This window comes from Mauremys reevesii, linkage group 5 (genome assembly GCF_016161935.1).
Source record: "Mauremys reevesii isolate NIE-2019 linkage group 5, ASM1616193v1, whole genome shotgun sequence".
Classification (NCBI taxonomy): domain Eukaryota; kingdom Metazoa; phylum Chordata; order Testudines; family Geoemydidae; genus Mauremys; species Mauremys reevesii.
The window spans coordinates 21,838,705-21,854,599 of NC_052627.1; the positions used below are offsets into that span (position 1 = coordinate 21,838,705).

At 42.6% G+C, this 15,895-nt stretch overlaps 1 protein-coding gene across 8 annotated transcripts in view; it reads right to left on the reverse strand.

The window, feature by feature from the left end:
* FAM13A (family with sequence similarity 13 member A) overlaps window positions 1-15,895 on the reverse strand; it is a 208,120-nt gene that overhangs the window by 143,419 nt on the left and 48,806 nt on the right. For all 8 annotated transcript variants that reach the window (XM_039540440.1, XM_039540441.1, XM_039540442.1 and 5 more), the window contains 2 exons: window positions 11,485-11,644; window positions 4,304-4,384 (listed from right to left, as the gene is read on the reverse strand). In XM_039540440.1, coding sequence (XP_039396374.1) covers window positions 4,304-4,384; window positions 11,485-11,644 — 241 coding nt within the window. The remainder of the gene's footprint in view (window positions 1-4,303; window positions 4,385-11,484; window positions 11,645-15,895) is intronic.

The window sequence follows — 15,895 nt, forward strand, 5'->3', positions numbered from 1 at the left end:
GTAGCAGTATTTTTATAAGGAAATGCAAAGCATCTACAAAAACGTTTTGCTACACATATAAAGTACACTCTTTCCCTGTTGCCAAGTTGCCCTTAATTGATCACCTTTTAAAATTTGTCATTTTCTTCTGTTCTTAAAAAGTGTTCTCTCCACAGCTGCCAGAGAGGGATTTTATTTCATTACATGGGTGAGGCAGAGACACTTTTCCATATTGATACAGTAAAACATGCATTTTGGTAATCAAGGGGCATTCAATAATGAATGCATGAAGGGTTAAACAGACAATACTGCAAGCACGTGCTGAGCTTGTATTTCCTGAGTTTGGAAAGGGCACATCCATAATATTGTAGGGTGGCTCATTTTCTCCCCTTTCCGTGACTGTAACCCCCATTGTTATTAGTTCAATAAGTGGTCTCAGGAGACAAAAGCCCCACATGTGTTTCCATCTAGCATAGCCATCTGCACACATTCAGCATCTGTCACGTCTGACACCTTGAGAGCTAAGATGCCATAAGCAAAGTTAATGAGAATGATTCAAGATCTCATGACCGTCAGGACACTCCAACGTAAGCCGTGGCTGAGACGAGACTTGAGCCCAAAACCCCATTTCCATCTATACACAAATCTCTCAGGTTAGGGCAGGGGTAGAGAGTTTGAGCCCAAGTCAAGCCAGGACCCGCGGTTTGAGCCTATTGCTTTGCAGTTTAGTGGGAGTCCCCCCAACGCAGGTCCTGGGAGTCTGGCAAAATTATCCCAAAATCCCATGGGCCAACTTCCTCTCTAGCCCAATCGACTCCAGGGAAGAGGAAGCAATCCTTCTTAGTATAGTATAGCAGCTCGGTGAGTCAGCGATTAACCTTCCATTGGCTCCTGAACACACCAGGAGAGAGCCTTCTGTGCCGGCAATAGAGACTGACCAGAAGTCGTCTTTCAGCTTCATGGTCACAGGTGCAAGGCCAGCAAAAGAGCAGACTTCAGTATGAGGACCAGGAATGACCATGCATACCAGCAAATAACGAAGAAACTAGAAATGATGCAAAATTTACTGGATCAATGACCAGTGCAGGGAACAGATTAAGCGTCTCAAGATTGAGTACAGGAAAACCAGAGACCAGAAACGCATCTCAGGCAACCCATCACCACACCTGTTTTATAAGGAGTTTGATTGGGTGCTGTGCCGAGCATGGGGTCAATGGTGGTGCATGATGACCTGGTCAGCCAGGATGGTGCCTACTGGCCCCAGAACCCAGCATGGAAGCCAGCAGCAAGTGCCCAGTGAAGTGACCTGTTGCATTCAGCAGCCCCTCGCTGTCACATGTCCATTCAGAGCGACATGGCTCACCTCGGGCAGCAAAGACACAGCAACGCGGATAGCACTGATATGGAATCCATACAGATCTGCAAACACCTCCACAGAGATTTCAATCCGTCAGAGCACATTCAATCACCATTCTACATCTGCTGAGAGTGTAATTCAATTGCCTTCTGTCAGGGCCTCGGAAATCAGGACACAGTTTCATGAGCCTAGGCAAAAGGAGGTACTCAGGGTCCTCCAAAACAACGGTGGGGACAGTAATTCAATGTATGACAATGTCATTTGGTGGGAATAGTGTCCCAGCCTGTCCATGAATGTAGACTCCCAACCGGCAAAAAACCCCTGGCATCATGAACTTTTTCAGCGCACCCCCTGTTGACAATCATAAATCGACCTCTGTGAGCCACAAAAGCCTGCATCTTTGTGGTTTACGCACTCATGTACAACTCGAGGATGGCAAACTATGGCCACAAGTCCCACCAATGGCCCCGATGCAGACTGGAAACCCCATTCTCTCAAGGCCAGCAATTACTTCAGGAATATCCCATCACGTTGGGGTAAACCACGTGCCTCATTGCCTCAGAAAACACTGCCACTGCTTTCCCACAGTTGAGTTTCTGACACCCAACTGGTTAGCAACGGACCTGTAACGGTCTGGGGTAGCCAGGTTCCAGACAGTTAAAGCAATCCGGTTTTGGACCAGCAAGGGTGCTCTCATGTGTGTGTTTTTATGCTGGAAGGTTGAGGTAAGCAGCTCGCAAAGTTCCAGAAATGTACCTTTCTTCATACGGAAGCTCTGGAATATCTGCTGGTCATCCCAGGTCTGCATGACAATGGGATCCCACCAGTCTGAGCTTGTGGCCATGCTTCAGAAGCGGCTGTCTATCTAGGGTGCATCAGCGGCTGTACCAAGTGTCATATGCAGCATCAACTTGTTTGAGTCCGCAGGTCTGTGTGCTTCTCCTTCTCCATCGTAAGCTCTATGAGGAGCCTTTGGTGGTTCAGAAAACACTGCTGAAACATCCACCCGCATCTCACGCATCCTGACAGAGGAGAGAAAGTGCAAGCAAGAGAAGCTCATCAAAAGATGCCTCCTCCATGTTGCTGGATCCGGTAGCTAGGAGCACAAAGACCAAAATGACTGCTTGGCAGGATGTGTTGTGGGCTGTTCAAACTTCCTGTAAGGTGCAGGATGGACAGTCGTGTTTTCCCACAATGCATCACAGTCAAAGGGCTAGAGCAGCCACATTTCAGGAGGGCGCTAGGGAGCCTGGGTCTGCGTGCTGCAGCGTGGACATCAGAGATCCAGGCTCGAGCCCGGGTTAGAAAATTCTTAAAACAGGGTTAACAATCAATCAATGTAGACACTCAAGCCCTGGGTTCTTGAACCCAGGGTCTGTTGATTCGAGTCCCACTAACCTGGGGCTTACACTGCCATCTAGACAAACCCTCATAGTTATGCTAAATAAGGAATCAGTATCAAAACTAAAATAAAACCCACAAACAAACATTGCCAAAGCAAATGTCTGGCTAAAATTCCTTGCAACTTACCAGAAAGATAGGTGTATGTGCTGTAACATGGGTTTGTTTATGGAACAGCAAAGCTCGGATCAGCACTAAGGACCTTTATTGTTCTCTCTGAGTGGTTTAAGAACAGGTGTCTGATTTATCTATTTATTGTAAAGTAATCCATAAATAGAACATGATCTCAAAGAAAAGCATGACCTAGATGTGAGAGAAATTCAGGCTCTCCAGACTAGCATCTCATGTTACTCTTGCTTTGAGTCAGCCCTGGAAAAGTAGAAGTTGTGCTGCTGATCTAAAAGTCAAGCACATGCACAACAACAGAAACTTGCCACAGGGAAACAGCCCAAAGAAAATTCGTCAATTTGAATTTTAAAATAAGTATTTGCCATTTCAGGAAATTATTTACTTTTAAATTTACTTACATAGTTCATTCAATGACTGTCCCAGAGATTCCCTATGTACACAACACAGGAGCTTTCTAATGACTGGGAATGTGCTATTACCTACACGCAAGCTAGTTCCCTCTAAGTATAGACAATCAGGGCCCAAGGGTGCTTGGACCTGGTAGACTAGACAAAGAATGTGCATAACAGGTAGCTAGAGCTTTTGTCCCCTCTCGTACCTGCACATGATTGCAGTTCCTGGGCTGTCCTGAGAACAGAGGCTGCTTACTTCTAGAACACCCTGGGGCGCAAGCCACAACCTAAAGAGGTACCGTAGAGGTGGGGCAAGGACCCTAACTCCATGCTCCGCAAAGACCAGCAGAAATGGCCAGAAATGAGGGGATGTTGAACTCTCTTAAGAAATAGTGCAGCAGCTGTGCTTAGCCTGTGCACCCAGGAACCCATTCTGCCTTCCTGCATAGCCCCTGGGATGGTGTGACTCCACTCAGACCCGAACACAGGTCAGTGTGCTATTAAGCACTATCTGTCCTTAAATATATTTAATGATGGGATTTTCACAAGTGCACAGTGTCTGCCGAACTCTGCTCCCACTGAAGTTACTGGGAGTTTTGCCACTGACTACAATGGGAGAAGAGTTGCACCAATGTGAAGCCCTTTTGAAAATCCTACCCTAAAAGTAGTGTAGATCAATACACCATAGTTCAGAATCTGGTGAACTCCCCACAGTGAAAAATATCTACACTTAACCTGTCTGGAGTAGAACTGCCTGCTTGTAACATGCCCTTCTTCTAAACATGGTCTCAACTTTATCAAACTTTAAAATGGGTATAATACGTAGCTATCACACAGGGTTGCTGTGAAACTTGACTGATCAATTGTGTGACTAATTAACGAGAAGCAGCATGAAGATTAAGGAATCTGAAGAAGAGGACCAACGGGATCTTGGCAACATGAAAACTCTCATTCCCTTTACCCCCCAAATTCTTGTTTCCCATCTGGCAGGGAAACTGAACAACAGCAGAATGGTGTGTCTGCAAATATGCCCATTTTACTGTACCTTGCTTCGTGGCGATGACTTCGGTGCCTCTCTTTCTAAAGCTCTTGTCAGACTGATAGGCAGGGACTGCTCACAACTGGCCTAATATAAGGAGACCCCAAAAAATAAACAGACAATAAAAACACTTAAAACTAAACATGCACACACACAAATAACTATTTCTATTTACTCAGATCACTCAGCATTACTGCCAAGCACCTGCCTGCTTATATACACACAATAGGCAAAGCTCCCGAATGATTTCAATGATAAAAATTTGGTGGTTATCTTTAAAGAAGGTACTCGACAAATAGAGACGGAAGGAGGGAGGAAGGGAGGAAAAGATCTGCTCTCTGATTCAATCCTAGTTGAGATGTGCTATACCTGAAGTACTCTATTTTATTCTCACAATACACTGAATTTAAATATTCTATCATTTCACATATGGTGCAGCCAAAGTTTACATCATTTGTGCATATGCAGATCTTTGTATTTATTCAGGATTATATTAAGGGCTCGTTAAACTAGCTCCCCAGTGACATAAACTATACCAGCAACTTATACTTCAGTTTAAGTTGTGTCTACATGGAGGGAGGGAGCGTAGCTGTGATGGTTGCGGATGTGATTTTCACTTTCCGAATTAATAAACCTATGCCAACAAAACTTTGCAGTGTAGACCTGACTTTAGTAACACCACTATCTATTGCTTTATAATTTTGCAAGTGCTTCAGCTAAATTCCACTAAATGAACGATTATGTATTAATAACACTAACCCAATAACTCTGTTTTACATAAGTACAGTGGGATCCTGGTCCATTAATAGGGCTCCCAGGTACTAAAGTAATACAAATAATTATTATTATTAATAAATAATAATAATAAAATAATAATACTTAAAGTTGCTGAGTCAAGAGCATTAGAAAGAGATGCCAAAATTATACATGTGATTATTTGCGGGTCATCTGATCTTTCCCGTTCCTACTTGACTTATACATAGACTAAACATCATAGCATCCCTTTCCCTCCTTGGCATTCAACACATTACTGTAGGTGAAGTGTTTGGAGGCTTGTAAAAAACTTTCCCTTACACAGCTCATATTGCTCATTTCCTGTCAGCTCTCATCTTAAAATGTCAACCTGGCTGAATCACTTTTTGCTCCTATTATAAATATGCCCATCTGCTCATTGGTGGACAACACTGAAGTACAACATTCACTAAACAAGGAAACATTACCCAGAAAGCCAAAGAAAGATATCCACAGGTGCTTTCCCCCACACTGCTCTCTGCTCTCTCATTTGAGTCTGCTATCATAAACACTGATTGCTCTTTGGACCAGATGGGAGAGACCTGTTGTTGTCTTGTCCAAATATGGTAATACAGAAAGAAAAGAAAGCCTGCACCGTTCATCAGGGCTACTATATCCTTAAGGTGGGGTTTTCAAACAGGATCAGTTCCCACTGACTTCAATGGGAAAAGAGTTGAGCAATGCTGAGCCCTTTAGAACACCCCAGCCTTAGTACAACGTTAGAATGGCACGGAAAAATATTAAACTGGATATAAGTAGAATGAAGCTGTTCAGCTTCCCCGGGGCAAGAGACACATTTGGGACTAGAACATGGATCTTTCTTTTCCTGACCAGTGGAGGGACAACTCTCTTGTGTTTGTTACATGTATAATGTCCAGGAACTCAGCAGAGATGAGTGAAGGGGAAGATCAGTTGATTAAAATTAGGGAGGAAGGTGAGGGACTTCACCACAAGACTCCCATTGGAACAGTTTTGGGCAACTCTTTCTGGCCATTGTCATAGAAGTGTTTAGGCTGTTTTAAATACTTGCGAGAAGAGGGCTAAGGAAAGGGAGGGAGACTATTATTTTAAAAATTGCTGCATGCCGGATGTTTTCTCTCCAGTAATCTCAGGGTGGAGTTTGCAAAAGTACAAAGTGGAAATGGAGTTTTACCACTGACTTAAATGGGAGAAAAGTTAGACCAACGCTAACTACTTTTGAACACCCACCTTCACTGTTCTACCTGGAGATAACATGCTTGATTCTGCAAGGGGCTGAGGCCCCTTGCCTGATCCAATTAAGCAATTAAGCATGTGGCTAAGATTGAAGTCAAAGGGATCGCTCATACTCTTAAAGTAAGGCACATGCTTAAGTATTTTGCTTTGCTGGACTCGGCCCAGGGCGTTCAAGCCTCCTGAGGATCAGGCTCCAAATGATTTAATTTCCAAAAACAATTGCACTTGATAGTTCTCTCACAAAAATCTAAGCATTCATAGACCAACAGTGGACATAACATTGTGCTATACATACACTTACATACACTAGCATACACACTTCTGCTAGAACACTGCTGTGATTTAAAGTACAAAGTGCAGAAATCTGTTTTGCCAGCTAATCCCCTATGTGAAGTGGAACCATTTAGCTGAACAGTAGAAATGGGTGAAGGGAAAAGTACATTCCACATAAAAAGAAAAAGCTGGCAGGAGACCAGTTTTCGTATCACTCCACAGTTTTAAATCCCCTAACTAACTTCCCCTCCCACTCATTGGAATGTACCTAGAGATTGCTTGTAATTTTATAAGCAGAGTTTACTTGGTATTTTGCATCCAGGCAAACAGGGGATGTCTGCTCTGTCACTAAAAGGGGAAGAAAAGGACAGTTATATGGCTTTGCCACATCTCCTATAGCAGCGTTTCTCAAACTGGGAGACAGTTTGAGAAACTGCTTGTGTAGGGAAAGCCCCTGGCGGGCCAGACCAGTTTGTTTATCTGCCCCGTCCGCAGGTCCAGCTGATCGCGGCTCCCACTGGCCACAGTTCACTGCTGCAGGCCAATGGAAGGTGCTGGAAGCGGCGACCAGTAAGTCCCTCGGCCCGTGCTGCTTCCAGCAGCTCCTATTGGCCTAGAGCAGCGAACTGCGGCCAGTGGGAGCTGCAATCGGCCGGACCTGAGGATGGGGCAGGTAAACAAACCAGCCCGGCCCACCAGGGGCTTTCCCTACACAAGCGGCATCCCCAGTTTGAGAAACCCTGTTCTATAGCTAAACGTGGAGCAGAATCAAGTCCTGTTCAACCCACTGCTGAAGCAGGTTCTATTGTGTTTCAGTGCAAGCATTTACATGTAATGACACCCTTCTGTGCTGTCAGCTGGTCAGTTATTACAAATTTAAAGTGTTCTGCTAAAAAGATATTTGGGTGGGAGACCTCAAAAGGAAAACATTGTGTGTCGCTGGGAGGCAGGTTCCACTTTTCCATCCAAATCAGCACTCAGCCAAGGCCTTAGCTTTTTGCTGAGAGGCACCCTGCTACTGGAATGTCATCTTTCACCTGAGATATACTGTAAGACTGAGATCTTGATGGTTTCTGGTAATTAAAAAGCCCACTATTTTTTTTGGTAGGAGTGGTAATCTGGCCAGACTCTCACTGGAGTAATTATATTCTACCTGCTTAGATTCCCCCCGCAATTCAAACTCAATAAGAGGCATTCTTCACTTCTAATTCATAACTGTTGGGTAGCATTGTTGATCACTGCTAATCAGTAGTCACATTTCATCACAGATGTGATTGCATAACGATGGATAATTGTGTATTATTGGACTGTCTATAATTGCAGTTTGAACAGCACTTTGAGATCCTCTAGAATGAAAGGCACTAGATAAAAATGGAAGGAAGCATTATTATTGGGTAGGCTTCTTAAACCACTGTATTCACAGGTCAGGTGATAAAATGGCTATAGTGAAATGGGGAATTGATTTATATTTTAATTATGTGCGTTATTTTTCAGTTTAATGCCACAAAACTCAGTCAAGACCACACCCTGAGAATTCTGCTCTAAAGCATAATACGAGTAACATTTTCTTTTAGCACACACATACCCACAGTGCAATTCATACACAGCAGTCCAGTTATACTGTCCCCTTTCCTGGATGGATTGTCAAGTAATAACTAGTTCTGATGTGACACTACTCCATAAATGCAGAAATTAGGAGGGTGCACTGAGGTTTTATTTTATGGCTCTTGTAAATCAGAGGTATGCAACACATGATAGATACCTAATCAGTACACATAACCCTCTTGTTAATGTGTGCCTACTCTACTAGTTTCTCTCTTATTATCTTTAGGCTAGCAAATACCACCGAAAGGAGTCACCCCCAATTTGACAATTATGCCTCTATATGATAATGGTCCAGAAACTTTCTCAAGGTAATTGAACGGTACCCACAATTAAGGAATAACAGCCTTGATGATTTTTTCATTACTTTGAGATTATAATCTTACAATATGGCCTGAGTAACAAGCAGCATGCAGCTGTGCTGTCCCAGGAGCAAAGCAGGGACTGAACTGTAACTTGGAAAGTCTTCATTCAGTCCCTGCTTCCCTACTGATTCCTGGGGAAAGCCAGCCCTCTCCCTGGCACATCTTATATTCCTGTGCACAGCGACTGAGCACGTAGGGGGGTGGAGCCAATGTCCTGTCCACACCCTTACCCATCTGTGAGAGAGGCGAAACACACGCAGGGATGAAGATGCTCATTCCCCGCCCTTGCAGACAAACAGCAAGAGTCACAATCGCACCTTTGATATTTTACATTGTTATAGCATTGTGGAGTCACTTCTCTTTTTTCCTTCTCATAAAGCTATTTACTTTTGGTTTCCTCCAAAACACTGAATTTTTCAAAATTCTTGCACTTTGTACAATAGTAAAAGTACGAGGTGCTGAGTTTTAAATGCTTTGCATCTTGCATGGTTTTCGCATTCAAGTGTTTTTTCAAAATGCAACTCAAAAACCACCTGTGATCTTTGCATGGCCTTGGTTGAATGAGCCACGTTTTTATTTTTAAAAAGAGCACATTCTCTTCCTTTAAGGAAGCAAAGGGTTTTATTTGTAGTCTCGGCAGATCTTAAGCTACCCCGGCCACAGGGCGTCATGCGTCACATGAGGTCAAGAAGGTGATGAGCATACCGGAGTTCAAGGGAAGATGCTACAGTTCCAAAGTGAGAAGGGACGGCAAAAGCCATAATCCCCTTGTATCATGTTTTACCAGCAAATACCGAGAATAGGCCTGGTGCCTGTTCTAAAAGTAGAGCATTCTGTATGCAGGATGTGAGGACAGCTGGCAATCACGTGTCTGAAATGCACTCATGAAAGACAGGGGAGATACAGGGAGAAAGACAGGGAAGGGAAGAAAAGAAAAGAAAAATCTGTTCTAAGGCTCTGTCTAAGAGCATGTTCCTGATTTCAGCAACAAAACAGAAGCACAGAACCATACAAAAACACAAAAGGCCTTTGTTCAAGGCCCTTGGCGCTTGCCCCCAGCTCTGCAGCAGGAAGCTTTCTGTGCCAACACTGATGTTTTTAAAAGTCTAAACAGGCGCTGGACAAACACATTTTTTAATTACTTTCCTCCACCTATTTACCCCTCTGTTCCCATCCCCTGGGCTCTTCACGTAGTGTTTCAAAATAAAGGATTCCCACAGAATTGTGTCCCAATGCCCTAGTGTTGCAGCACGCACCCAGGAGGAAACAAGGCTAAAAATACACCAAAAAGGGTGGAGGAAACATGCAGACACAGTGATATGGGGTAGGAGGGACCATGGCCTGATAGCACCAGGTGGTTATTTTATTTTACAACATTTGTTTTATTATACAAACTTGATTTTGGATTTGGGGGCAGAAAGACAAGTTGGGGTTAAAGTATGAGAACTGGAATTGTGGGATGAAGGGAGGAGAGAGGGAGCAGCGAAGAGGCAGGGGAGGGGAGAGATGGGCACAGTGGACAGGGAAGGCGAGGTTGGGCACCTGGAGGACTGCAATGATAGGAGAGGGAGCTGGATGAAAGGGAGGTACCAACCAATGGCAATACAGATAATGATGAAGGGGTGGAAATACCCCACATTCAAATTTATGAGTCCAGGGAATGATGATGTCAGGAAGCTGCAAAGGCTCCCCTCAGCTGCTCTCCATGTGGAAAGAGGGTTGGGAGGCCACTGAGACTGGCACCCTAGGATGAACCAACTGGACCCAGCAAAGAGGAGCTGGAAGGCTCTGTATTTTCAAACTGTAGCCAGTGCTCGCTGCACCAGATTCTGTCCTGGTTCATACCCCATGCAACACCACAGAGTTTAACGGGATTGCATGAGGGTGTAATTCGGAGCAGAATCTGGACCAGACTCTTCACTTGCGCAAACACTGCAGTGACTAAGTCTCCCACTAGCCAGCAGTACCTGGGAATTACTCAATAGCTTTCAAGAAGAATAGACTTTGCACACAAACCACATGCAAATTGCTGGACTACGTGACCCAGAGCAAGCCAATAAATCTGTAAAGTAATTGTATTTTTGTGACAGGGAGCAACGCGCTGCTACCTTCTGCTGATGCATGAGCTTTTGTAATCTGGAACCTCATTGACTTTCTCCTACATACTGAACTAATTTATTATCATTCCTTTAAGTTCCACTGCGCCATCTAGAATTTATTACACAATCAGCAGATTTAGGGATATGTGCCAGGACACAAGGAAGGTGACTTTTAGGAATGGCAGAACACACACCCTCAAAGGGCCCATTAAGTATTTATGCAGCTTTGAGTAAAAAGGATGCTCTTATTCCTTTTGCCTGAGCGTTTGGTTAGATCATACCAGATCGACTGTGAGTAACACCAAACATTAGCCACAAGTCTACAACAAGAAGTACAGGTCTTTCCAGGAAGGTGATACTCTCTTTACTGCAGGTCACTGGTGAGGGACTATGATGTTTTAGGTCGGTGCACGACTGAACCTTTGCCAAGGTGGCCCCTGGGCTTTATACTTGCTTGTCTTGGACACCGACCTCAGTCACCCCGTTCACCCCACCATTATTAGATCCACCTTTTTTATTTTAAATAAATAAAATTATTAGAGATGTTTCCTGTTTAATCATAGGCACTCCCTATGTTAATTGAATAGAGAATAAACGTGTTAAATAGAATAAACTCCCAAGGCATCAAAAGGTAGTAGAAAACTGACCTGCTAAAGGACAGAGTTGTTAGAAGAGTGAAATGGTGGTAGCAGCATATGAAGGTCAATATCAGAGAAATGTATTATACCGGCATCAATGCCTCCCATCCAGCTTGTGACGATTTCTAGACTGCCCCCTGCATGGTCTCACCTGTATCACAGTATTGGATCAAAACTCAAAGGGCAATATTCCAGGTACTCACTTTCACTAAAATAATTCTTGCTAGCTCTTCACATGCATGATTTTCATCAGCCTTCTGTGTGCGCTCCAGCTCAAACAAGGTATTATAGTTTTCCAGCATTTTGGCCATTATTTTGTTGCAGATTTCCTGTTCCTTCATACCTTCAAATCCAGAAGGCACGCTACAAAATTGGATGAAACATCAAGCAGAGCATTAGAAGGACTCAAATACCAGTGATCTTACACATAGCCATCATATTGTAATAGATATTCTTGCTGGTACATAGAAAAAACTCCCTTTACCTATGAATAGACTTTCAGTGAAAGAAGGTCCAAACATTCAAACTTTACCTGGTTTACAATTATTGCAATTTGTTCTCAATTAATTTGACCTGCTATTAAAATTTGTGGTCACACCTTATATTATCTGGTACATTTATAAATAATTTACAGTGAGTTTAGCAATTGTTAAATAGAGGTTATAAGCATATTACAGACATGAGCAGTACGTTGTACAGATGGTTATAAGTAATCTGTTAACACATTGGACTCTAACAACAACAACTGATTAGCCATTTATTAATCATTTATTAACAGCTGATTAGCAATTAGTCATTTATAACCCCTTAAACTATTTATAAGTGGACACTTAAAAGAGTGACCAAAAATGCAAACATTTAAAAGGACAGCAGCAGCATGTAATCTAGTCAATTTAAAAAAAAATTAAAACTTAGTAAAAGGTAGTTTCCAGCATTAACCCTGCCCTTGTCTCTCTCTGACAATTTTTGTGGTTTTACAATAATATTTTCTTATTTTTAAAATGTTTTTCTCGCTCCTGTTGCAATGTGACAGACCCACACAAACAACAGGGGAACTAACTACTTGACTAACTATACCGGTGAAACAGACTAATCACAAAAGTGCTATTACATGTACAACATAAACACACTGAAACATTAGAGGAATAACATCCTATCTCTGTCACTCCCCTTGCTATCTCAACACTGGGTTCCTCTTCAGGGCAAACTGTTCAACAACAGGAAAGTTAACTGCACTGCTTAATAACTCCCTATGCTTTTGCCAGCCTTAATATCAAATTTAAACACTGCCTTTGAAAATCCCAGTCCTCCTTGATACCATGTAAATGTATCCCTGTGATATCAGAGCCCTTTCACCGTAATATCACAGAAAATCCAAGTTCCTCTGTTCCCGAAGGACCAAACATACCATCGGTCCGTTCCTCCTCATATCTCCCTCCTGGCCTCCTTTATGCAATAAGACAACACTAAGTCCGATCCTGTAATAAACTTATCTAGACTTTATTCATTTTAAATGAAAATGTAGCAAGAAACAGTTGAACAAGAATACTAAAGAGACAGACAAAGATAAACTCAGGTTATTGTTTTATAAAACTTCTGATCAAAGTAATGAAGTCTTATAGGTTCAGCTTCTGAGGCTTATCCCAGCTGTGGCAGCCAAGGGTCGTTTACCTGGCAGACAAAGTCATTGCCTTGTAGGATCCAGTCTGGTAAAAAGAAACTTGTTTCCTTCCATTAGTCAGCTTTTACCCCAAAACCCTGCCATATGATTGTTCTGACCCCAGTGCTCACAGATGCAAAAGGTGATGGGGGGAGTCCATGAGGTAATTCTTCGGTGAAGTCATGCTGTGTGGGAGTTCCCCCTTCTGCATTGTCCTGTAAGGCTTGTAAGCTGTTTGCTACCTATTGTACTGAGACTCAAGGAGTTTCCTCTGGACATGTTGCTTTTTAATGGGCATCAACTGACCACTCTCTCGTCTAAGTGGTGTACCCAAAACTCAGCAATGACTCACTATCATGAAGAATGTCCCAGACAGATGAGAGTTATATAACACACATGTACAGATATTACTCTCAGCAGGAGAAATACAGAGATTAGCATGAGTATTACAGTCATCCGTTCACCAGCATTTAGAAAAGTCCAAACACTATATATTTTACTGCAATTTTATTAACGTTCCACCAGCATTAAGCCTGAGAGACTCTCAGTTGATATGTAGGCCTGGAGTTGGCTGAAGCCTTTACAGTCTCTGATTGGTCTTAGACCTGGTCTACATTACTAAGCTATGTCAACAAAAGCTGCCTTGCATTGCCCTAGTTCTGCACGCATCTACACTTAAATTTGCCTCCCACTGATGTAAGTGGCCCATTATGCTGACACAGTAATGCCATCTCCACGAGTGGCACTGCAATCTTTACTAGTCACCAGTTCATTTCATATACAGGAAGTCAAGTGATAGAACAGACATCTGATAATTACCACTGAAACCCAATTGTGCAACAGAAACTCAACAAGTGGGGCAAATATAAAAAATAATCTACCTAGATATGCAATAGCCTACAAAATGCACCAGAGGAACGGCACACCTGCAAATATTTTCATGTTACTTAGGAACACGACCGGGTGCAATTTTGGTGTTATCATCCTATGTCTAACATTAATAATTTGAATTATAAGTAGTAGTGTGCTAGATTTCTATTGAATCAATTATGTTCATTCCCATTGGCTATCACATTACTTCAGATCTCCACTAACACTCTACAAACATTCCAGACATTTTATTTACATAGACACACAATTTTACAATGCAGTTCTACTCTTAACGACAACTATTTGTTCCTTTCATGCATTCAGAGTCATATCTGCCAACGATAGTGAGAAAAATAATGTTTTTACTGCACTTTACTCCTGCTCCTCCTTCAGAGTTGATAGAGCTAAGAGAGAATGAGTTGAATTCTATTCCATTTCATGCATCATCAGATTTACTAAAATCAATCACTGGCACTTCTACACCACAACCGAAAGATCACCGAGGGCATCATGCAATAACAACAGAGTTGTAAGTCCAACAACAGGTGTTACCAGGGGCCTAGTTTGCCCTGCCTTGTAACCAGAGGCTTTGAACCTTTTTAGCGGTGATGATGCACATAATGGAAATAAAACATGACTCTGATTGCAGGGTGAGTCTGAAGAGCTAACAGTTAGAAAAGTAAACCTCTCTTTACTTGTAAGCTGAGCGTTTTTAACCTAGAGATCAGTAGAAGACAAAAAAACCCACAAATTACTTTTTGGGAATGTTTTTCCCCCCAAAAAACATTATTACTGCCTCTAAGGCCATGATAGTCTAGTTTGGATCAGGTTATGAGTGACAATTACACTGGTAGTGGGTTCACATCACAAAACTAACACCTAACCACACACAAGAGGCACCCTGTAGTCTGAGGCAGCAGCCTAGGTCTACAGTAACAGGTGTGTTACAGGTCAACGACTGAGCACTAACGTGCAAACTTTAATCTCCAGCCAGTAATATTCATCCCTCGCCTTCAAAAAAAATAAATCCAGTCACAGAATATAAACAAATAAACAAAAAAAACTAACACCTCCATTTAGGTAACAATGCTAAAATGCTAGATTGCTGGGGATTAGAACTAACTTTGGAACGCTTTAAAAATGATAAATCTTCAGGCTTTGCCTCAGGTTATGTTGTTCTCACCCAGAGTCTACAACAGGGCTGGCGACACGATTGGTTTCCCTGTCAGAACTTCTCGCGCTATTGGAACTCCCCAAAGAGAGCGAACACTAGGCCTGATCTAAAGTCCACGGAGGTCCATGGGAATCTTTCCACTGACTTCAATGGGTTTTTGACTCAGTCCCATTTTGCTCAAGAACAACTTTTCCAGAACTCACTTAGCATCTTACAGGATTATAGTATTGTAACTAATAATCAGATGCCAACAATTATATTATGGCAACTTAATTTATACACGAAAAAAGTCGGACAATATTAAAAGTTAAGGCCCTCAGAATAACATTACCTCCTCCACGTTACTCCAACTGTGTAGTAAAATGTAAATGTAACTGCCCAATTAATAATAGTTATTATATAGATATGTGAAATAGGAATGATTTGACACTCCTCTGAGAATCTTAGATTTTTCATTTTCTGATATTTTCCATGTTGCAGTTTACTGCCCTAAAATGGCATTGAAATAAGGAAATTAAATGCCCAAAACTTGGTATTTTTGTGAACAGGAAAAACAAACAAAGAGGACTCCCTAAAACTCCCCCGCTCACATTCATTATTCCTACTTCTCCTCTCCTCCTACTCACATCCATCCAACTTTGCAATCAGTCCAGAAACAGACTCCTTTTGATCCCTGCCCTGTGAGGAAAATCCCTGTGAGCTCTGCCCATCCCAATGAAGGCTCCAGTAGCATCACGGAGAAGGAGTGGCTACAGAGGCTCCCCTCATACCTCACTGATGAGCCGTTCAATGGGGAGCAGAAACAATGCCTAATCCTTCTTTGCTGAACATGATCACTGGGGACCAGAGGAGTGAGCTGCTGTAGCTGTGGCAGTACTAAAGTCCTGACTAGTGTTGGGTCTAGCAAGAG